The sequence below is a fragment of the Montipora foliosa genome, chromosome 4, assembly GCF_036669935.1.
Source record: "Montipora foliosa isolate CH-2021 chromosome 4, ASM3666993v2, whole genome shotgun sequence".
NCBI lineage: Eukaryota > Metazoa > Cnidaria > Anthozoa > Scleractinia > Acroporidae > Montipora > Montipora foliosa.
Genome location: NC_090872.1, coordinates 34,735,734 through 34,758,233, shown reverse-complemented (window position 1 = coordinate 34,758,233; position 22,500 = coordinate 34,735,734). Strand labels below are relative to the sequence as shown.

At 37.2% G+C, this 22,500-nt stretch overlaps 4 protein-coding genes across 4 annotated transcripts in view; 2 read left to right on the top strand and 2 right to left on the bottom strand.

The window, feature by feature from the left end:
* Positions 1–11,384, top strand: part of LOC138000680 (START domain-containing protein 10-like) — an 11,622-nt gene extending 238 nt beyond the window's left edge. Inside the window, exons 1-6 of the mRNA XM_068847246.1 lie at positions 1–133; positions 4,073–4,220; positions 7,061–7,164; positions 7,272–7,386; positions 8,182–8,234; positions 8,917–11,384. The exon at positions 1–133 is cut by the window's left edge and continues 238 nt beyond it. Of these exons, the coding sequence (XP_068703347.1) occupies positions 1–133; positions 4,073–4,220; positions 7,061–7,164; positions 7,272–7,386; positions 8,182–8,234; positions 8,917–9,156 (793 nt within the window). The 3' untranslated portion in view covers positions 9,157–11,384. The remainder of the gene's footprint in view (positions 134–4,072; positions 4,221–7,060; positions 7,165–7,271; positions 7,387–8,181; positions 8,235–8,916) is intronic.
* A 2,039-nt stretch (positions 11,385–13,423) lies between these two features.
* LOC138000679 (uncharacterized) lies at positions 13,424–15,160 on the bottom strand. The gene has a single exon (XM_068847245.1). The coding sequence runs from the start codon at positions 15,027–15,029 to the stop codon at positions 14,172–14,174; it is 858 nt and encodes a 285-aa protein (XP_068703346.1). The 5' UTR covers positions 15,030–15,160; the 3' UTR covers positions 13,424–14,171.
* A 404-nt stretch (positions 15,161–15,564) lies between these two features.
* On the top strand, positions 15,565–16,765 carry LOC138001256 (uncharacterized). The gene is made up of 2 exons (XM_068847902.1): positions 15,565–16,008; positions 16,329–16,765. The coding sequence occupies exons 1-2, from the start codon at positions 15,649–15,651 to the stop codon at positions 16,722–16,724; spliced, it is 756 nt and encodes a 251-aa protein (XP_068704003.1). The 5' UTR covers positions 15,565–15,648; the 3' UTR covers positions 16,725–16,765.
* A 4,385-nt stretch (positions 16,766–21,150) lies between these two features.
* LOC138000678 (NADH dehydrogenase [ubiquinone] 1 alpha subcomplex subunit 2-like) overlaps positions 21,151–22,500 on the bottom strand; it is an 8,041-nt gene continuing 6,691 nt past the window's right edge. The window contains exon 3 of the mRNA XM_068847244.1: positions 21,151–21,400. Within this exon, the coding sequence (XP_068703345.1) occupies positions 21,306–21,400 (95 nt within the window). The 3' untranslated portion in view covers positions 21,151–21,305. The remainder of the gene's footprint in view (positions 21,401–22,500) is intronic.

The window sequence follows — 22,500 nt, the reverse complement described above, 5'->3', positions numbered from 1 at the left end:
TGCGAAGGCAGAAGATTTTGAGCATTTTCGCCGACTGGCAGAGAGTGTCGATGGGTGGAATTTACATTATGATAAACAGGGAACCAAAGTGTTCTGCAAAGTCATAGACGGTTCAACGATTAGGCTTATAAAGGTAAGCATAATTCGTTCGAACAAAGTCCAGTCTAACCGTGGCTTAAATTTGATCACCAAGAGCGTAAATTTTGACTCCACAGCACCTTACTACTGTTTAGTTTAAAAGGACTTGCAAATATTGGAAGAACTCTTCCATCAAAAGTCTTTAGAGTAAATTTATCGCTCAAGTCCATCTTGGAACTTTAACTTATTGCGGTCCCAACATGAAAAGAAAATTTTAATATTTACCGTACTATTGGTAGTTGTATAGTAAGCTTAGTTTGTACCACTTTCGGGAAATGGTCTTTTGTAGCTTAGCATTGTTATTGTTATAAGATTATCGATGGCCCTTTTATATGGCACTTAAACATGTTCACTCACTTCAAGACATTTTGTGTTCAATGAACACAACATCCTCAATCAAAGGCAACCCGGTTGTTTTGGGGATTTATTTGCTTAAGCTAATGTGGTCAGTATTCCTTGCAAAGATGAGCTTGCCCTTAATTTGTGAATGAGAATATCGTTTGGAAATCCAAAATCGGCTTTATAATAAAGCAGAATTCGAAATCGGCCAAAACTAGAAACGGAACTGCATGGTAGAATAATTTATTTTTTTAAAAATTAAATTTCGTTGGAATTTCGTGCTGGTGCCTCTTGCTGTACTATAAAGGAATATTATACCAAATATCGCAATCAACTGAGGGCGAGTTGGCAAAATCTTATATTATATAGCAAAAAGCTTCAATGAGCGACAAAAGTGTTGAGACACTTGGCAGTAAAATTCGATTTTCTGCGTCTTGGATACATTTCCCCCCCTTTCCCCCAAAACAATGTTGATTTTTCTATTTCTTCGACTGCACAGACCACAGCACCTACTCAACATTGAATTGGGGGGCCAGGGGTATCAGAGAATTAACACTAGATGCAAATAAAATAGAACAAATGCTTAAGTATCGAAAAGCGTCTTTTCCTAAGAGTGTCTCAACTACTTTTGTCGCTCATTGTCTGGAGGCTATTTAAGCAAATTGTGGTGATTTCCTTTATATATCCAAACTCTAGCAAGTTTATTTTTACAAAAGCGACTAAATGCGTGGTTAAGAGTGATTCCTGACTAAAGAAAAACTGACAAGTGTTTTTTTTCTTACTGAAATTCCGATACAAAGACTAAACCTGGTGTATCCCGTTAATAAATGGATCCATATTTAGCCCTCAAGGTGGTGTTTATTGCCACTTTTTCACTCTTGAAACGTCAAAGAGTGTCTACCTCACTTTCATTCAACGCAGTTCTCACTATGCCATCATGGCTACAAGTGTTTCTCTATTCAGTTGTCATATTTTGATGAAAAAACAGAAATTGTATCGTTCTTTGGCAAAAATCTCTGATGTCTGCGACCTCAATACAATACTTTACCATTACAAAATTAATGACCTCATAATGACGTCACAGCAATATGTTCATATCATTTTGATAACGGCATTGTACTGATCACATCAAATTTTATATCAACCGATGGTTTTGGTGCTTCTTACACTTTTACTGGGCGAATTTCCAAGGGTTTCCCATTGGTAAACCATTTATATTGAAAAGTTAATTAATTTATTCTAATCTTTACCATTGATAAAACATTGAGAAGTCATGACATGATTCAAGTTCAAAAGCGTGATCATGAAACAAGTGATCTTATGTAATTTTGTCCGCTGAACAGATTGCTGTTAACGGAATGCTTCTAACACGCAAGTGTGATGTAAAAATGATGTTATTACACATGGTCAATTGTCGCTAAACCAATAAAAACATGCCTTCTGAGCCCAAAAGTAACCTTTATAACATAGTGTCTCATTTTAATTCCTATTGTACAAAGTTTTCGCTTCCTTTTTCAGTTTTTCAGATAAATGTAGTTTTTTCACCGGTAACCACGAGTAACCACGGGTAACCAAATGATGGTAAAAAGGATACTATTAAGATTGATTTAGTCAGTTCATGGTTACCCGTGGTTGACTGTGGTTACCCGTTGATTTTCCTGTACAGCGGTCGTTTGAATCACTCAAAGTTAGCCTGCTTTAGGATTACCACCCGGTAGTTTGTATTTCAACAATTACTTTATTATTTCATTCCTTTTTCGGAGAGAAATAAGGTGGAGAGGACCGACACCCTAAATTGGCGATGTCGCGCACGAATGTCACGCAAAATTTTACTTCTAAAAAGGTGATAATTTGCGTAAATTTTTGTACTGATGAGTAAGCTTGCCATAATTTTTCCATGAGAAGAACCCAAATCCCGGAATAAAGTGATGGCAGGAATTTCAATTAAGTACTACACCGGTTACTGTAAAAGAAACAAGTTTACTGTTTCAGACAATGAGCGACAAAAATGTAGAGACACTTGGCAGTAAAATTCGATTTTCTGCGTCTTGGATACATTTCCCCCCCTTTCCCCCAAAACAATGTTGATTTTTCTATTTCTTCGACTGCACAGACCACAGCACCTACTCAACATTGAATTAGGGGGCCGGGGGTATCAGAGAATTAACACTAGATGCAAATAAAATAGAACAAATGCTTAAGTATCGAAAAGCGTCTTTTCCTAAGAGTGTCTCAACTACTTTTGTCGCTCATTGTTGGTAGTTATTGCTGTTTCAGTCAATGCAATCAATAAACATGGAAAAGCTGACTAAAGATATTTTGTTGTTTTCACTGATTTCTTATGTATGCAAAACACAAAACAACTGGGTTAACAGATATTGGAGCATTAAATTGTACTTTGTAGATAAAGCCCTGAATGGAATTGAACACTTTTTTGGATTGAAATTTCTATCCAATCTGAAGTATTCCGAACTCGAATCAAACTCTGGACATTGCATCAGGGGACTTTAGGTTTCAGCAGTTTGCTCTTGACTCAAATGGTAAACTAAATCAGCATTATGTAACTGCTATTAGGGTTAATTTTCAAGAGCTCTCACCCTCCACCAATGAGTACCTAGTTTCAGAACCCTGTCCTTGTTGCATTTTGGATTGTATTCTACATGTATATGTTGAGTCTATGACTTTGAGAGGTTTTTGATTGGTTTTATTACCCTGTGAGCAGAGTATCTTTTGATCTTCCTAGATAAGTTGGTTCTTTCCTCTTCCGACTTATCTAGGAAAATTGAAAGAGACTCTGATCTGCTCACAGGGTATGGTTTTATCTGCATGGGTGCCAATTTTTATGTAGCAATTACATCCTTTGGAAACTCTGGATTTGAACCCATAACCCTCAGTAGTCTTGTCTGATACTCTGACTACTGAGCTACTGGAGACTCTATGCAGTGTTTCAGATAAGAGGGGCCTGGTCTCTGGTCAAAAACCCGACAAGGTCAGCTACATGACTCGACAAGTTATCCAGAAAATTTAAGTGTTTGGTGGGAGCAGTGGGAATTTGCCCCACTAGAATTCCTCTTTGGTAACTTCATTTACAAATCTAGAAGAGTAGAAAGGGATTCTATCTGCACGGAACTCGTTATAGTACTTATTGTGGTTGATTTATGGGCTGGCAGATTGTGCAGTTCCAATCGTACATAATGGCCAAAGACAATAACTATAATAATAATAATTATTGTCACAGTGTGTTGACTCACAGTGTCTGAAGTCTGTCAAACACCTTTTAAATTAGACTTTGAAACCAAAGGGTAGACTCAAGTACATGGGAAACAAAATTTAGTTACTTACTAACCCTAAATTTAGTTAATTTAGTTAGTTATTGATGTACATGTAATGTATTTTTTGGATGCTCAGAAGAACAAACAAGATTTTGTCAGCAGCAGCAGCAGCAGTGGCATTCTCATCCCCAGGGTCATCATAATAGTTGCTGTTATGTGATAAATGATAATTAATATTGATTACATGTAGTTTTGTGTCACATAATTTATTCTTGTCTCTTATGTAACCATGATGATATTTAATTTTCTTTTAATTGTTACAGGTTGTGGCAAGATTTAGTGATGTTTCCTGCTCATTAATGTATGATGTCCTTCATGATGGGGATTACAGGAGATGCTGGGATGAGAATATGGTGGAATGTTATGAGATCTGTCAGCTTGACAGATACAACGATATAGGTTACTATTCAAGTAAGTGGTTACTAACTGGGGTAAATTGTACAATGTACCTTTGCTGAGTACAAACACTTGCAGAATGTACCATTAATATGGTACAGTAACTATGAAAAAGTAAACAATATGATTAAATCCTGTTGTGGAATAAAAAGGCTGGAGCAAATTGTCTTGTTCAGGGTTAGGCCTCAATAACAATATTACAGTACAGCTCAAAGGTAAGTTGACAGTCACTCGCGAGTTGCACGATTTGTGTCAGTTCATGTGCATGGTTAATGTACCTGAGAAGTTTTCATACAACAAACGAGTGAAGATTTTCATGTTTGCTCAATTGTGCCGTGCGTGGTGTTGGCTTATTACAGCAATAAATGAATAATTGCGTATACCCGTGCGAGTTTTTAGAGCATGTTATATTTTCTCTTTCAATTCTCTTGACATCCAAAACGAGCAAGCAGAATTGCGACCATAATTGACCATTCGTCTTTTTGATGATTTTGATGATAAAGTTTCAATTCAGCTTTTGTCACGATGGGAAAGATGCGGTAGTTAATTCGGAATTCCAGTTTGTTGGTATTACAACCTCAACTTTCGAACGAGGCCCCTTTTTACTCTGATAAATTATATGTCCATGGTCATTTTGCTAGTTTGTGACTGGGTTTTTGCCTGGGGAACGCATCGGAAACTCGTGTATTTTTGTCAGAACAAGTGAATAAGATCGCGACGTTATTATTTTTTCTACATGCCGAAGGATAATGAAGATAATATTTTTTTCGCGGGTCAAGAACATTGAAAGCTTGCTTAGAGTCGACATGAATATTGCGTACAAAGGCTCTGTTAGCGGAATTGTTCATTTCTTTGAGACCTAAATCGCTTTCTAGAGTTCTTCTTGAGTTTATGCATATTCCAAAGTCCATCTTTCTCGACTCTCGATTCTCGAGCCTCAATTCTCGCGTCTCGAAACTCGAACGTCTCGACCTTCGTGACGTGAGAATCAAGTTTCGAGGATCGAGTCAAGACTGTCAACTTACCTTTGAGCGGTACTGTATTATTATTTAGTTATTTGTCAAGTAACTATTATCTCTTAACAAGATTTGTGAACATTTTAGTGGAGAGTCTTTCTGTAATAGACAACATGACAACACATATAATTGCAAGGCTGCTGTCTAATGGTCGCCCGGTCACCTAGCCCAAACGAGTGCCTAACTTATCACAAGGTGATTCATCCTTACTTTCTTCCTTGAGATTAAACGATCAAAAAAGCGACATGGTTGGAGAGAATGGCAACTAAGCAAATTCCACAAATAAACGAACTCTTTAACTTGTAAATATGGAAATAATATTGCAGCGCTGAGTGCTTTTCATTTCATACGTTTCCTCCCAGTAGCGCACGGAGAATAGGGTCCCAATGTGATTCCCAAATATGGAAAATCTTCTTGATCATAAATTATGCTTCCCTAACCCCAAATACCTGGAACTTTATGCACTTGAGAGATGCAAGCGAAAAAATAGCCAGCAAACAAAGGACTTTTACTATCCCAGCATGAAATGTTGAAAGACGTAGAACCTATGAGTTAAATTGAAATAGCTTAAATAGCTTGATCCCAAATGAAACTAAAATAGCTGTGAGTGATGCCCATGTGTGTATCAGAGAAAGTTGGCACAATTAAAAATCGTGAAACGTGACAACTTTGCTATGATTTCAGTGTGTACTTAGATTTTCTTTGTCAAATACAAGTCATATACAGTATTCCTAGAAATGCTTTAATTGTCAAATACAATTCAGCACAAATACTTAATTAAAATTAGTTTTACATATTGAGAAGCAAAGGAATGTATTTCATTCTAGCTAGGGCAAGAGTACTGTTGAAGGCAATAAACATTGTTCAATCACAGCTTTACTGATCATTCTAAATAAAGTGGTTTTAAGAGTAGGCAAAAATTTCATTGATAGCACACTTAAATGATGCATCGTCAAAACACAAAAGAAATGTGCACAGGATTGAGTGGTTAAGGAAGGGAAGCGCAGCATTCTGGGCTCCTGAAAAAATCACTTGGGCTACTAACTTTTAATGTTGGAAGCCTGAAGGGCTCCCAGAAAATTTTCTTAGGCAGCAGCCTTGAATTGTCTTTCTTGTTTATGAGGTAAATTAATCTCAGCCACTATTTGCACTAAGGAATTCAATAAATATTTTATGTGCTTAATCTCTGGGGATATTGTCTCAGAGCTATTCTGTATCTGTCTTTTCTTGTTCAGGATTGAAAGACTGAGAAGGAAAGAACATGTATCTATACAGCATCCAGTTACTGTATCTGACCCCCTCAGTCTTGCGGGTTGCCAACTTATGTAGCTTTGTAAATTTGATCACAATTTAGCTTGGTTGGTTGGAAGAACATAATAATCCCTGTTAGTAGGCTTTTACCTACATAGCATACATTGTATCTTAAGTTTACAATGAATTCAGTCTCGGATGGTATGTATTTTGGGACAGTACATGTACATCCTGAGATGAATAGGAAACCATGTGCTGGTATAATTGGGAGCTGTTTGAAAGAACATTAGAGCCGTGTCGAAATTGGGATTTATGCTCCTGATGAGTCAAAACTACCACTCCTACCATTTCTGACTTCAGCGCTTCACTTTTTGAAACAATGTTAGTATTATAAAGAGAGGTGGTCCTTGCACTTAGCTTGACAATTTATAGGCAATTATTGTCTCTTCTAGACACCTGAGAAATTTGTGGTGTTTAGATAAAGGGAATTGCTTAATTTTAATTTGTCCAGCTAAGTGCCGTATGACTTCTCAATTTCAACTTGGTTTTGATGTTTATTAACTAAAGGGATTGATTTTTTTCCTTCAGTTAAGTGTCCTACCCCAATGAAGAACAGGGATTTTGTGACCCAAAGGTCATGGAATTGCACGGATGATGACTTCATTATCTTTAATCACACTGTGTATCACAAGGTATAGCTAGGCTTCTAAAATATGCAAACATTTGATATGAAGTGTTAGATTTTTGTTTTTGGTACTGGAATTGAATAGCTAATGCTTTTTGTCCCTTCTTTTGTAAGGATATTCCAGTTAAGAAAGGTTTTATCCGTGGTCAGTCAATTTTAAGTGGATATTTTGTTCAAAGAAAAGGAGAAGGATGTTCTGTGACATACGTATCCCAAGTGGATTTGAAAGGTAAGTTATGAGAAAAGTTGAAATAATTTTATTAATGCATTTAAATTCCCTTGTTTTAGACCTGAACTTTCTATTTAAAAAATATCTCTTTCAAAGTTAGAGCTTACCTTGATGGATGTTTGGTTATGCACGCGCAAGTGATGAACATCAATTTATTTCTATAATTATACTAATACTACAGCCTTCTCAAAATATTAATTTTTTGGGGAGCAGATCATAAGGAAAGTGCACCAAAGCAAGTGCCCAAAGGACGCAAGCTTCTTTGGGGGTCTGGGGGCATGCTTCCCTAGGGAATCTTTTAAATTTAGACAATTACAATTGAGAAGGCTGATACATGTACTAATACTTCATCTGGTTAGTGTGTCAGAGACAAGGAATTTCAATAAGTAAATTTAAAATACTCATCTAAGGATGCCTTATTGTAAATTGATGACGATGCATGATGATTTATACTTGGCGGCTTCCATGATTGAAAATTTTCTAATAGGACTGTCAAGTGCCTGTCAATTTTCATTTCTTATTAGTTTAATAAAAATTCAATTTAACTCTTTTTTGTCAACTGCACTCAGGTTAAAAGAATATAAGTAATTGAGCTTTCAATTTTAATTTGAAACTTATTGAATAGCATGCTATGTTTGTTTTATTTTATTTCTTGTTTTACTAAATCTTTATAATTTAGAAATAAAATAGCAAGAATAAAATAAAAAGGTTGAATGTATGAATTGGCTTTTGTAAGTTTTTATTTCTTTTCTTTACACTGTAGTTACTATTTTCATCATGTCCCTTTACGTGTAGGTCACTTACCAAAGTGGTTGGTTAATCGGGCTTCAACAAAGATTGCTCCCAAGGTAATCATGCATTTTTTGTAATAATTATGACTCTCTTATAGCATAATAAATTGATAGAGGCTTAGAAGCTTGACGTGTATTGCATGTGGCAACCCCACAAACCATGAAGAAAGTCATATATACATGTATTTGTCAACCAACTAACAGTTGCATAAAAAACAAACAGTTACAAAAATAAGAGAAATGTCTAAAACCACTGGTTTGTCGACCGTCCGTCCGTTAAAGGGGAACTGTCATGCTTAATTTGCTGTTTTTAGGTCAAAACTGGGTAATAATGTAAATTCAATTTATTTAGTACTTTAGCTCACACATGATTATGTTACATTCCTATTAAAACACAACCCACTGACAAGATATGAAATATATTTATGGCACAAAAAGCTATTCGTCCCTAACTGGCCAGTTTTTTGAAGTTTCGATCAATCCATTTCCATCCTCTCCATCCTTGGCTGCAAACAACAAAGAATAGCTTCTGATGAGTGCACGTCAATTGGCAACAAAACTACAGCATTATGTTTTGGTTTTTATTGATGCAAGGACGTCTTTTAGTGTTTTGAAGTTTGGCTGGCATAATGGAACATTGTCTCTTTAAACAAAGTCAAAAACTATGTCCCCGTTAATAAGTGTTACTACATGTACATTCAGTGGCGTGCCTTACAACGGTCTGTACATATCTTACTAGGTTGTAATCAAAGTTCACAAGGCTGCTCTTGGTTATCAAGCATGGAAGGCTGAACATGCTCCTAGCTACAAGCCATGGATCTGGCCTGAACAAAGTATTATATCAATACTTCGTCCTGAAGATGTGGTGTCTGTTCGTGGCGACTCTCCAAATGGATCCGACCAAGAACAAGAGGTCATTGGGGAAGACCCAGCTAATTATTCCAGTGAGGAAAATGTTGATGAAAATATAATGCTTTGACATAAGACTCAAATTTTAGTATGAATAAAAACAACATATGTAATATCCCACTGCAGCTTTTATAATGCAGGGTTATTTTTTCTTGATTCCTTTGGACTAACAGATTTGCAGCAGTTTATAATGATTAGCCAGGAAAAACATTAAAATGTTATTATAATAGAAAAATTTGTAGCTAACCTAATTAAATTAACTACTGTTACAGTAATACTTCAACTTAACATCATGGAACATATTTTCATTCAGCACACTTTATTTATTGTAAATCTTGCTATTGTCGGAGACTATATTTTAGTAGGCGTTTGTAATTATTATAATTATATGTTAAATATGAGATGTTAACACGACTCTCCCAAAACTTGAACCAAGACATCTTGCCATCTATAAAGAAGGATTAGCCTAAATGTACATGTAGTTGAAGAAATGGTCCCATTCGAGCATTTGAAATTTGAAAGTGTCTTAATGTCTGGCAGTCATTCAAGGTTTTCATATCTGTAAAATGGTGGGCATGTTTTAGGCTGACACATTTTAAACAACACTAATAAACAGTTCCAAGGATCTGAACACCCAAACAGTTAGCACTGCATGTACAGGTAGATGATGTTGATAATAATGGCAGAACCTGTTAAAATTAGCACTTTTTGCTACCTTTTTGTTATTGAATTATTGGAGGTGCAGAGAACCAAGTATATTTAAGAATGTGACCAGCTGCCAGTCATATAGACACAGCATTTTAAATTATTGCTGATATTTTGTGGAAAAGATGTTGAAGAGTGTATGTACTGTAGTCTGTACTATATCAGCTTCTGGATAAAAATTGAGTGGTTTCACCATGAAAAGGATTTAAGAAAAATATTTTGTCTTGCAATAATGCTTTAATGACCTATACAGGCACAAAAATAATTTAATTTATTCATAATTACAACAGTTGTTAATGAACAGTATAGTTATGAGTGTTCTAATTGCTTTGGATTTGTCAACCATTCTTGTAATTAGTAGGCTGTGAAACTTAAGGATTCGTTCTTCTTGTTTCTGATAAATGGTAGAAACTATATTACAGCAAATGAGATATGACTACATACAATTAAAATTTAATACTCTTTTGCAATTGATATCTTATGAGGAAAAGTTTGAAAATTTAAAGTGGTACTATGATGAAATTTTTATCCCTTAAATTTTTAGGTTTATCACATAGAATTCCAGGAAAGATTAATAACACTGTTTACCATTTGGAAATATCTGCATTGGTTTTGGGAGATAGTTAATTAAAGTAATTATGCAAATGAGAGGACTGATGATGTCATTCACTCAACCCATGCAATAATTTTATAACATCAAGTATATAAAAAGAGCTATCTCGGTCAGTTTGCAGCAGAAACCATTAAAACGTGGTGGCTATAAAGAAATTGGTTCCCATGACAACCCACTCTTTTCCAGTTCCCCCCAACTTGATTTTAAGCTAGAAAAACATTTAGCAAGGCCACAAACTCGAACATATTTACATGCTTGCAGGATCATGCATATGGGGCACAACTGGCGGATATCAAAATAGAATGCCAAAGGTGGCCAGCAAAGCCTTTAAAATTAGGGAGGTCTGGAGCCTAGAATGTTGCCATGGTAACAAAACTGGTATGCACATATTGTGGAGCACATCTACTAGAATCGTCCTGCAAAGAATCGAATCAATCCTTTCTGATAGAAAGTGGCTGAGATATCTCTTTTCTTCATATTTGAGCCAAATCCTGTTGAGTTTATGATGTTATCACTTGGCTAATTTGCATTTTTTAAAAACTTAAATATCTCTGGAACAAAACTTTGGAGTTATTTGAAAAATAGTAAACATTCTTCTTCTCGCACAGACTACAAGCTGATGTCGTAAAATGGCTTTGATAGGAAAGATGCAAATTCCATTATAGTAGCACTTTAATTAATAATTTGTTGTTTGAAAGAAATTTACTCTTTTAAGTAGTACCATTGTTTGACTTAACAGAAGTCTTGAATTTTTTGTTCGACTTCCTTGTAACAGACTGCTGGTTGATATGCTCTGTTTGCAATCTCCCTTTTGTCTTACGATCTGTAGAGTGTATTTTCTCATTAAAGTCATGCTTGTGTGACAAGAAGGAAAAAAGGATAGCTTATTAAAAAGATTTTGCATCATCCTTTTAATAATGATTAATCGTAATTATTTTGAATGGCATAATTATTGGGAATTATTAAAAGCTAGAACCAAGTCTGGTTTCCTTTTTTTGCAGAATAATTATCTTCTACATACATGTAGCACCTTAATATATAGAAACCAACAATAATATTGGTTTTTGTTTGGTTTTTAGTAGTGATAAATGCGTGCAGAACTAGAGCAACCGGATTGAGGCCATGTTTATTGTGCTATTTATGTAGAGGAAAGACTGTGCTATTTTGAAATCTTAGCAATAGCTCAGTAAAGCACTAGCAAAATAATTATTAGCGTTGCAGAAAAGAAATCGATGCATGTTTTTGTATGGCTTCATCAAAATTAATGAATTATTTTATTTGAATTTGGGATCTATGTGGAGATAGGAGACCTGTTGTACAGAAAACAACACCATTGGGAATTAAGCAAAACTAATGCAGCAATGCAGCAAAAGTGTCAATTCGTGCATTGTTATACTTTCGAAGCTTGATTATTTTAATGAACCTTGAATAATGATGTTACTACAATATCATTACTGGTAATGAATAATTGAATAATGAATAATTGAATAATTGAGCCCAACTCTAAAGTGCTTGCCTAAGAATCTCTATATTCATCAAAATCATAACACATACAAAAGTAATTCTCCAGACTCGATCTGAGGCGACTCATTTAGTAATTAATTTAATTAACTTCAACGGTATTGGCAATTATGAGCTGTGGACTTGAATTTTGTAATACTCTTTTCTGTGACTGGATGCAAAAACAGTCTTGCACATAGTTTTTGTAGCTTGTAATTTATTGAAGAACTTTGAATCAGGTTTAATGATTTAAAAAGCTTAAAGGGAAAAAAATATTGTTTGCACCTTTGCCTACTTCATTTACAAAATGCATAAAATAAAATTAATAAAGAATAAGAAAGACTTCCTTGCAAGAGAAAAGTACTGCAACTGCAACTGATTGACAAAATAATGGATCTACTTGATGGGGACAATTCTAAAGCTGTAAGCTTACAAATGACACCTGTGAAAGGTGTTACAGGTTACAGTTCGATTAAGAACCCTGTAAAATGGTGCTTAACTTCCTTGCAACAAATTCTTGCTGGCCATACATGTATGTAAAGATGTATCCATTGAGGTGGATCATAGAGCAAACATATTAAAATCCATTTTTAGCTGCAGGAAGCAACTTTTACATGTAGGTACAGACAGTGGCACCAGTGGCTCAGTTGGTTTAGCACTGGGCTGCCATGTTGGAGGTCAAGGGTTTGACTCCGCCCGGTCAGGGTCTTAAAGGGGCTCGGTCACACTGTTTTAGGTAATTTTGTTTAAAATTGTTAGTTATGAGCTCTAAACGTCAAATTGGCAGAGCAAGAGTCTTTCATTTGCAAAATCACGGCCACATAACAATTGAGAATGATTTTCCAGCTTTGTAAATGACATTTTGATATAAACTGATATAAATTTGAAAAAAGTTGGGCCGGCATTTTTCAAAATAATATTTACCCAAATGCAATCCACTTCAATCCTCCCCAGTTTTGTCCATCCTTGTCCCTTCTTAGCTTTCCTGTGTTTTGTTTGAGTTCTTCTACAGTTTTGAACCGTTATTTTGTTATTTCAGTTAATTCTATGACCATTTGATCAATGCTGAAATTGCCTAAAATTGTGTGACCTAGCCCCTTTAAAATACCGGTAACTGAGAAGAAAGTGCTGCCTTTGTAATTACACCTGCAAATGGTTAGACTTTGAAGTCTTCTTGGATAAGGCCTATAAACCGTAGGCCTCATATCACAAATATCTTCTATGTTCATAAGTGCCTTGACACTGGAACGTTAAAGAACCCACACAGAAGAGTAGGGGATGAAGTCCCCGGTGTTGAGGCTCTCCTGTTCTCTCCAGCAGAAGTAGCCAGCTTGGCAGTGATGTCTCTAAAAATGCTCAGGGTGTATGAGGCCACCTAAGCAGAAACAGCCATAAGTAAAAAAGGGACATTGGCAAGTGCTGGAACATGCAGATGTAGATGTTTAGTACAAGAACATTGCAAAAATCGCGACTGATGGAATTGAATGGTACTGCAATGAAAGCAACTAAGCCATCCATGCAGCCTAAAAAGTTGTACCCTTTTATTGCTCAAAGTTTGGTCATGTGTTGACAATGTGAAAAATTTATGTTACATCTAACCTCTGTGATACACAACCAGTGCTCTAGCATTTGAAATGTCAAGCCATGAACTGTAACCTCTGAGCAGGCAATCTTTTCTTTAGACAGGTCCCTGTCTCAAGAAAAGAACATCAACATGGTTTTGATACAAATTGAGCTCCTAACAAGATGTTATAATATGCTAACGTTTTTTAACACACAGGATCACATAATGATGCATCTCTGGTAATTAATGTGCCAACCAGATAGCTACCAGATGTTGATTGTCAGAAGAAACAATGCGATCTTTTGTTCCAGTGGTTGGCTCATTTGAATACAAAAATTTGCTTTTAAGGTTGGACGTTCTTATTTTACACTTAGTTTTCCTTTTTTTCTCTGATTTGAGTCAGAAAACGTTCTCAACAGGTCCCAAAAGTTGCGTGGTAAACTTAGTTCGACTACACACTTGAGCTGATTCTCATTGTATCATTCAATAAGAAATCCAGAGTGTTACGTTAGAAACACGACCCTAAGCTTATAAATTCACTACAGTGACTCACTTTATACTACCCCCGAAAACAAAACAAAAAAAGAACTGAAAAAAACAAAACAAATGAGCAATAATAAAGACTTCCAGCATAGGTAGATCCTTAGTATGTTCTGTTCCCTTGGTTACTGGATCCTGACAAGAAGTGACAAGGTTTGGTAGTCTACCAGATGTATGGTATCAGTTTGGCAGTGTTTTGACGGTACATTTGGTATCGAGCTAGGTGACCCCATTTCTTTAAGCCTCGCTTCTCTATTATTGGAATACCACTAACACGGATCAGTAAATAAGCCACAAACAATGGAGAAATCGCACTCCAATACTGGTAACCGGACATCACTGAAGAGGCGGGAAGGAACAAGCTCGACCACATTAGGATCTCACCAAGGTAGTTGGGGTGTTGACTTAAACTCCAGAGACCTGTTGAGATCCACTTTTCCTTATTAGCTGGGTCAGCAAGGAATTGCGACTTTTGGCGATCAGCAGTTGCTTCAAGCAGAAATCCAATTAGCCAAAGAGACCACCCAAAATAATCCTTCCAGGTCAACCTCTCATCTTTGGCCGTGGTGTTTAAAACAAGAGTCGGCCATAAAGTGATCCACACCCAAACGCCTTGGAGAGTCCAGTAAATCAGAAAAATTATAGGATTTCCCCGAACTTTGTCAAAACGAGCGTCCTTTCCGTCGTTTAAAATTCGGTGAAAGAGGTACAGCCCCAAACGAAGTCCCCACAAAGTAACACAACCAGACTGAATAAGTTGACGCACATGAAATCTCCCGGTCTTACGAATGGAATGCCAGGTCAGGAGAATGAAAGTGGACGATCCGGCTAAATCGAAGAACATCTCCGTTTGAAGAAAGGAGGCTACCAGCCATAACGCCCATTGAATGCTAAAGTCTATTACTGCAGCAATAAAGAGGGGATTCGAAAAGAGGTTTTTCATCTTGAGTACATCTATCCTAGTAATTATTACGTAACGTACATGAGTTGATCGTTGAAAACACTTCATTGAACAGTCCATGTAAGAGCCATATGGAGTCCAAACTAAAGAAAAAAGATTTACGACTTAGAAATGAAGCATGTTTACATACCAGTTGACTCAAAGAGTAAATATCAATGAGAAATATTAATGAGAAATAAAAAAAGAGGGAGGAAACTTTTGATCAGCGTTATGTAATAAAAACTTTGTTCGAACATTGTCACGCAATCTTTGCCGGCAGAGTCCCCTCTCGTTTTCCCACAGGCTCCCCAAGCTGAAAATACGTGGTGTATGCGACAGCTTGTGTATACAGAAAATTGTATGGGAAAATCACCAATCGTAAAAAAATTGTGTAAATAACTATCTCATTTGAAATAAAGTTTTCCTACCACAAATGTGTGACGAACTAGTCTCTTGTGCCGAGTTTAGAGCCACTTCACTAAACGGCGTCAGAACAGTTCTAAACTCGGCACAAGAGACAAGTTCGTCACACATTTGAGGTAGGAAAACTTAATTTCAAATGAGATAGTTATTTACACAATTTTTTTACGATTGGTGATTTTCCCATACATTCTCTATATACACAAGCTGTCGCATACACCACGTATTTTCAGCTGGGGAGCCTGTGGTTAACGCCTGCCACACAGGCTATTTCTGAACGATGGGGAATTTTCTCTCTGTTCCCCCTCGAAGACCTCTATTGATTATAGCCGCCTTGGACTTCGGTATTCAATGGGCGTTGTGGTCTGTAGCAGCTTTTTATAAAACAGAGAAATTCTTCGATTTAGCTGGTTCATCGACTTTCCTCTTTCTTACTTTGCTCACGCTTCGATGGTACCCTGCGAGCAGAGGCCCTTCGATCTTCCTAGATAAGTCGGGAAGAGGAAGGAACCTCTGCCAGCCGCCTCGACTTTCTTTGATTTGCCGCTCATCCAAAGAAATGGATGAGTCAGTCCAGTTTCAACTTGCCAAACCTGTTTTTTTTATTTGTGCGCATGATCAATCGCCACGCGTCATCGATATTTTTTAAATTTACAACAGCGTGACAATTTTTAAACTGTCTAAATTCCCATGAGAATTTTTCCGTATGTCGGTTACAGAAGCTAGTTTACCAGAATTGAGAAACCTATTGATTTTTTCAGTAAAAATTAAAATGGCAATTTAAAAACTTGAACTATCTTGAGGAAATGATTCCTTGGTTGTCGTGTGTTTGCCAGAGTTGTTCGAAAATATCCGTTACTGTTTGTTTTGGTTTTGTGGTTTTGCGGTTACTAGTCAGGCGTGACTGACTCCCGAATACGTTACGTTTGAATTTTTAACGCATGCTCAACACGAAATGTCGAGGCGGCTGGCAGAGGTTCCTTCCTCTTCCCGACTTATCTAGGAAGATCGAAGGGCCTCTGCTCGCAGGGTACAGCTGATCACCAGAAATCGTGGTTCCGTGATGATCCAGCTAATAAGGGAAAGTGGATATCAACTGGTTTATGGAGCCTATGCCGACATCCAAATTACCTTGGTGAGATCCTGTTGTGGTCAAGTTTGTTCCTGCCGGCTTCATCGGTGATGTCTGGTCACCAGTACTGGAGTGTGATTTCCCCCATGTCCGTGGCTTATTTTTTGACAAGACTAAGTGGTATCCCACTTTTGGAAAGGCAAGGTTTGAAAAAATGGGGTCACCTAGGAGAGTACCATAAGTACAGACAGAACACTGCTAAACTCATCCCTTATTTGTGGTAAAATTACTACAAATTAATATGGCATAAATCACTTTCACATTATATGGTTTTCATGTGTTTGACTTGTTTCTACGAGTTAACTGCTCCACGATAGCCATTATTTTAGCAATGACCTCTCATGGTTCACCCTGTTAAGAATAGGCCATTAACGAGTTCATGTCTGCCTCCTCTTCAAAGCGAGTTTAAGTATGAAAATAGGCCATATTCGTACTCTCAGTATTGGACTGGAACTAGCTTGCAATGGAGGCCAATGCGGGGGAATCTTTTCAAATGCAAATACATTTTAATATATTCCCCTGCATTAGCCTCCATTGCGAGTTACAATCCTAGACAAAACTGTTGGGAAGGTTAGCACTTTTGAAGTGTTCATTGCTTCTCCCCCCTCCTTCAATGTTGTGCAAAACTGAATGGTTTCAGTGGGGAATTGTTGAGTTACCTTCCAACATTGAATAGGGGGGAGGGGGGCAATGTAAGAGAAAGTGAAACTATTTCTTTTGAGCTTTAACAGAAGTGGGTTGAAATACAGCTCTGGTGTGGTTCATTTACATAACCTTCCCAACTACTTTTGTCTATGATTGTTGTTCCAGTCAATACTGAGAATACGAATATGGCCTATTAGTTTTCATCATTATCATATGTAACATACAGCTGTAGAACTAGTTACCATCACAAAAACTTTGCACCTAGACTCGCTTTGAAGAAGAGGCCGACATGAACTTGTTAATGGCCTATTCTTAACAGGGTGAACCATGAGAGGTCATTGCTAAATGGCTGTCATGACAAATAGTGCTTTGAGCTAAGATGAGTCTATTTTGTGCCAGGTGCAGTAAACTTGGAAATGGCCTATTAATTCTAAGTGGGCAGTTTACCCTTTAACTGTAGCGAGAACAAAACATTGATGGTCTTAAATTAAAATGATGTATGCTTGAATGTGAACAAACATGGGAAGATCCGTACCCGTTTCCACCGTTTTATGGAAATCAGTCAGGAACATGGGAAAAGGGACTTGAGAGAGTTAAAAAGCAAAAGATTTCCAGAGGAGCAATTACCTTCTGGATCCCCCTGGAAACTTTTTTGTTGTTTTGGAAACTGGGCATTATCTATCCTAGATTCACCCCTAACAAATTTTGCAGGCTACATTTTTCCACACTACATGCCAAGCAATCGAGATATTCAATAAATTTTGTGTCCCTCTCTCTGGCCTATTTATTGCTCATCCCACATAGACTTTGTATAATTTATAGGTACATGTAATTGCACGATTGCAAGTGCAATTTGGAATAAATCAACAAAGACAAACAAAAATGGGCTCATGCAATTTGTAGTCTTTGAGGAATCTTATTCATTCCAAATTGAACAAGAAAAACATGATTCATTTAAGCAATAGATCACAAGTTTCTATGGTTTATAGGCTGATAAACCACGCGGGATGTTGGTAGAGCACGAGAAGAATTCGTAAGTCACGAGCCACAGGTGAGTTATTTGCGAATTCTTTGAGTGTTCTTCCAACATCCCAAGTGGTTTATCATGCCTATAAACCATAGAAACCTGTGGTCTATTGCTTTTATATAAAAATTCAGAAGACGCGCGATTTTTCCATGAGTTTACTCAGGCACAATAAAACGTAGCTGATTGACCAATCAGAGCGGGCGCATTGATTTGGTTATTACCGGTATATAAAAATTTCGAAAGGACAGTAATAATTTTGTCATATTAAAGCAGAAGCAACATATGTGTATTATACAATGACATGAAAATTGCACCACCCAGGGCTCGCATCTGGAGTTTTCCATCTTTGCCCAACAAAGTGCTTTATATACAAGGGCGTAGCTATTCCAACAGGGGGTCACATTCTCTCATACCCAAGGTACTTACTGGTCATCCATGGTGGTTTTGGTGAAAGTGACAATTTTTCAGATGAGCAGCGATTGCAGGAGGAGGGGGGGGGGGGGGGGGGGGGGGACAAGCCTATAAAATAGCTGCATACTATCAATCTCAGATGTCCGTGGACAATGGCAACAAGGGCGTTGATTTCAATCTGCAGTTAAACTTTTTTGTGGCTCTGCGGTTTTGAAAGAAAACAACATGAAGAAAAGTTTTTACCTGCTTCTTATTTCCTCGTACAAGGCTTTTCCTGGGTTACCCGTAATAGCTTTGGCCTGTTTTACTTGCCACGAACACGTTTCGCGCTTTTCTCTTTGGGGAGATCAACAGAAAATAGCGCAGAGCCACAAAAAATGCTATCACATGATCAGAATTTTTTAACCGTAGACTGAGGCAGCATTTACATGAACGCGGTTTCATTCGATGCGGTGACACCTTCTGTTTACATGACAACGATCGAAACTGATGCCGAAACAGTGTCGATTTGAAACCACTGCCAAAATTGGAAGATTTTAAAAATGATGCAGTTTCATCTGTTGTGTAAACAGTGAAACTGCATCAATTTGAATGCGGTTACTATTTTGGTGCTAAATTTGCATTATTCAATTCAAAATCGGTCAGTGTAAAATGCAGACTGCAGACCGGGGGTAATGCAGGCGAAGTGATAATTAAATTTAACTGTTGAAAAGCCCAAACCCATTAGAAACGCTAAGAGTTAAGCCTTTGTTTTAGGCCTAATTAGGCCTAAGGTTACTAGTAGCATTTCTATGGGGTTTGGGCTTTTTCAACGCTGTCAGTTACATTATAATCTCAGTCTGCACTTTACCCCTGGTCTGTAGTCTGCGTTTTACACTGACCGATTCAAAATAGTGAATTTAGCACATGGTGCAGCACCCGCTTTATATAACATCACGACTTGATTTTCTGGTGAAAACGGTTTTGTGTAAACACTTCCAAACCGCATCGATTTTGACGGGGTTTCGAAGTCATGGAACCATGTCGATGTGAAACTGCTTTCATGTAAACGCTGCCTGAAATCAACGGTCCGTTAAGTCAGTGAAGTGAGCTGAAAAAAAAGCCCGTGTCCACGGACGTCTGAGATTGATAGTACATGAAGCAAGTTGCAGGTGACATAAATTACTCCGTTCCAGTCTCACCAAGGTATGCATGTAGTTTCATTTGCCAAAAAGTAATTAAATATGTGTTAATAACAACATGGGGTATCAGTAGAATATCACTGTATCTTTGAAAACACCCAAGAGGGCACCAGGTCTAGTTTGCAACTCACAAGACTTAAGAAGATTTCTTGATAAGATTCAAGATTTCATCACAGCCCAGTGGCCTGAAGGCATCAAACATACAGTACTTCCACACTAACGAAGGAGTGAAGTGATCCTCACACAATTTGAGCAATTGTCTCTTAAAGTCACCTGAAAAATTCAGGTGGATCCAATGGGATTCGAACCTGTGACCTCTGCGAGACTGCTGCAATGCTCTAACCAACTGAGCTATGAAGCCATGTACAGTTGGGACCAGGTCAATTTGTTGGGGTTGTGTGTTCCCGTGAAATGAATACAGGGGTTTCATTACAAGCTGGTCACTGGAGGTATACTGCCATCTGTTTGTCAGAAATTTGCCTCTCACTGCCGGCTATTCTGTCTTGATTTTCACTCAAACCCTTGTAAAAGACGAGAGTGAAGTTGCCTTTTACATTGATTCCACGTAGCCCAGGCATCTACTTCACAATATATATATATACAATGTATATAAATTTGAAGTTCGGGTTATAAACGAAGGATTGCAGTGATCCTTGCACTTAACAGGTTTCGCAGAGGTCACTGGTTTGAACCCCGTTGGAGCCCCCTGAATTTATCAGGTGACTATAAGAGACAATAATTCCTCAAATTGTCCAGTGAAGTGGAAGGATCACTTCACTCCTTCACCTACAATCCACACTTCAAATATACAATGTAATAATATTATTATTATACATTCGTTTCATTCATACTTCCACAGTGCAAGCTACTGTAGGTGTCATCTCATCCAAGCAAAATGTCCCAGATTTACGTACATCCGCATCAACAAGAATACATGTACATTAAAAATTTTGATTTTAGATGTAGAAAACTTTTTAAACTTCTCAGCCAAGGACTTGTCATCATAACAGGTTGGATAAAAATGTTGTCTTGCTAGTAATAGATGGTTCAAAGTTTGGAACAAAACCTTCTCGTTATAATTATGTATGATTGTTTTCAGAGATGACTGTATTGAAGTAACCTCTCTTGGTTCTGTATATCAAGTCCCTGTACACAGTACAATGTATGTTGTCTCTCGCAGTTCAACTGACACGATGTGGCTAACCTGAGATCAGGCTCTATTTTAGTTTCGCGTGGTACGTAATGTGGATTTTAGCGAGCGACAACATAAGAGAACATATGGGCGAAGCTAAAAATGGGCCTGATCGCAGGTTACGATGTGGCATTCTACCAGTTACAGTGTATCATTTGAAGAGTTATCATTAATGCACTAAAGATCAAAGAAAGTTTGACACAGAATCTTTTATTAATAAAATTACAGTAGCATCATACACTTGGAACCTTTCCCATCGTAAACCGTACAAAGTTGAAGCCATGCTGGAATGACAGACTGCCCCAGGCGGAAAATAAAATTATATTTACAGTAACTTAATTCAATGACATCATGGAGCTCCTGATGTAACAAGCTTTTCCATGGCTTGCAGAACCCCATCACTGGTCATATTGCTAAGCTGTACAGAATTCTCTTTTCCATAATCTGCAATTAAAATAGGAATAAATTATAAGGGATGTCTTAAACTGGTTTACAAAAGAAACATAAAAATGCTGATAAAATACATTGTAAGCTTTATTTTTTGCTAAGTTTGTAATTAACAAACATCAATATGCATCATCACTGAAAGCTCAAAAATAAAAAAAAATAATTATTAGGCTAAGCGTACATGTACATAATAATTAGTTCATGTTAACCCATTGCCTCCTGGGAGTGACACTTAACAGATTTCACTCAGTCTACCGCCAAACGATTTTACTTGTCAACTGGGGGAGTCCTATGGCACACGAAAAGTCAACGGGTTAAATTTAGAGATAATTGACCAATATCAAGCATGGCTGTACTGGGTATAGAAGCACTTTGCCAGACACTGTTTTCCATTCTAAGGACCATATTGTAGTTGCATGTGATGGACTGACTCCCTTGCACTACCAAGAAAGGATGAACGATGGCTGTTGCAGCAAGAGAGCTGCAATGATTGAAGACCTCCCCAACTTGATGCAACAAGTCAAGATGTCTGGAGCGAGTAATCTGGATTCCACAACTGTCTTGTGAAAATTTTACTAATAATAAATGACTTTGTCAACTTGGTTTATTGTTTCATTTGTAACTTACGCCAAAAATTAAGCAAAAAGTGGCGGACAGTCATCAAACGTAGGCAATGAACTGTTGTAAAAGTCAAAGTTGAAAACTGAATGTTACCCAAGAAAGAAAAATGGTTACAGTACAGTGGTACTCTCTATTCATCTTGTTGCTGTTATTTTTTGCATAATTATTATTTATAATAGACTGGAAGTGTCAGTTCACCCTATCACAAAGTGATTCAACCAACAAGAGATACAATTGAATGACATAAGATATTAAATGATGAATCTTTCTGCTAAGGCACTGGAGTACTTAAAAATATCAAAGTGCTCTTCACTACAATGAAAGCTACATGTGTGAACTTATGACTAGTCTGGATAACCTGCAACTGACTTTCAAGACACTCAAGGTGTTGGAAATGATCTCAATATTGTTGTGTTGGGTTGCCTATGTATGATAGTATTATAATTACATGTAAGTTGCAAAGGATACATGTATAA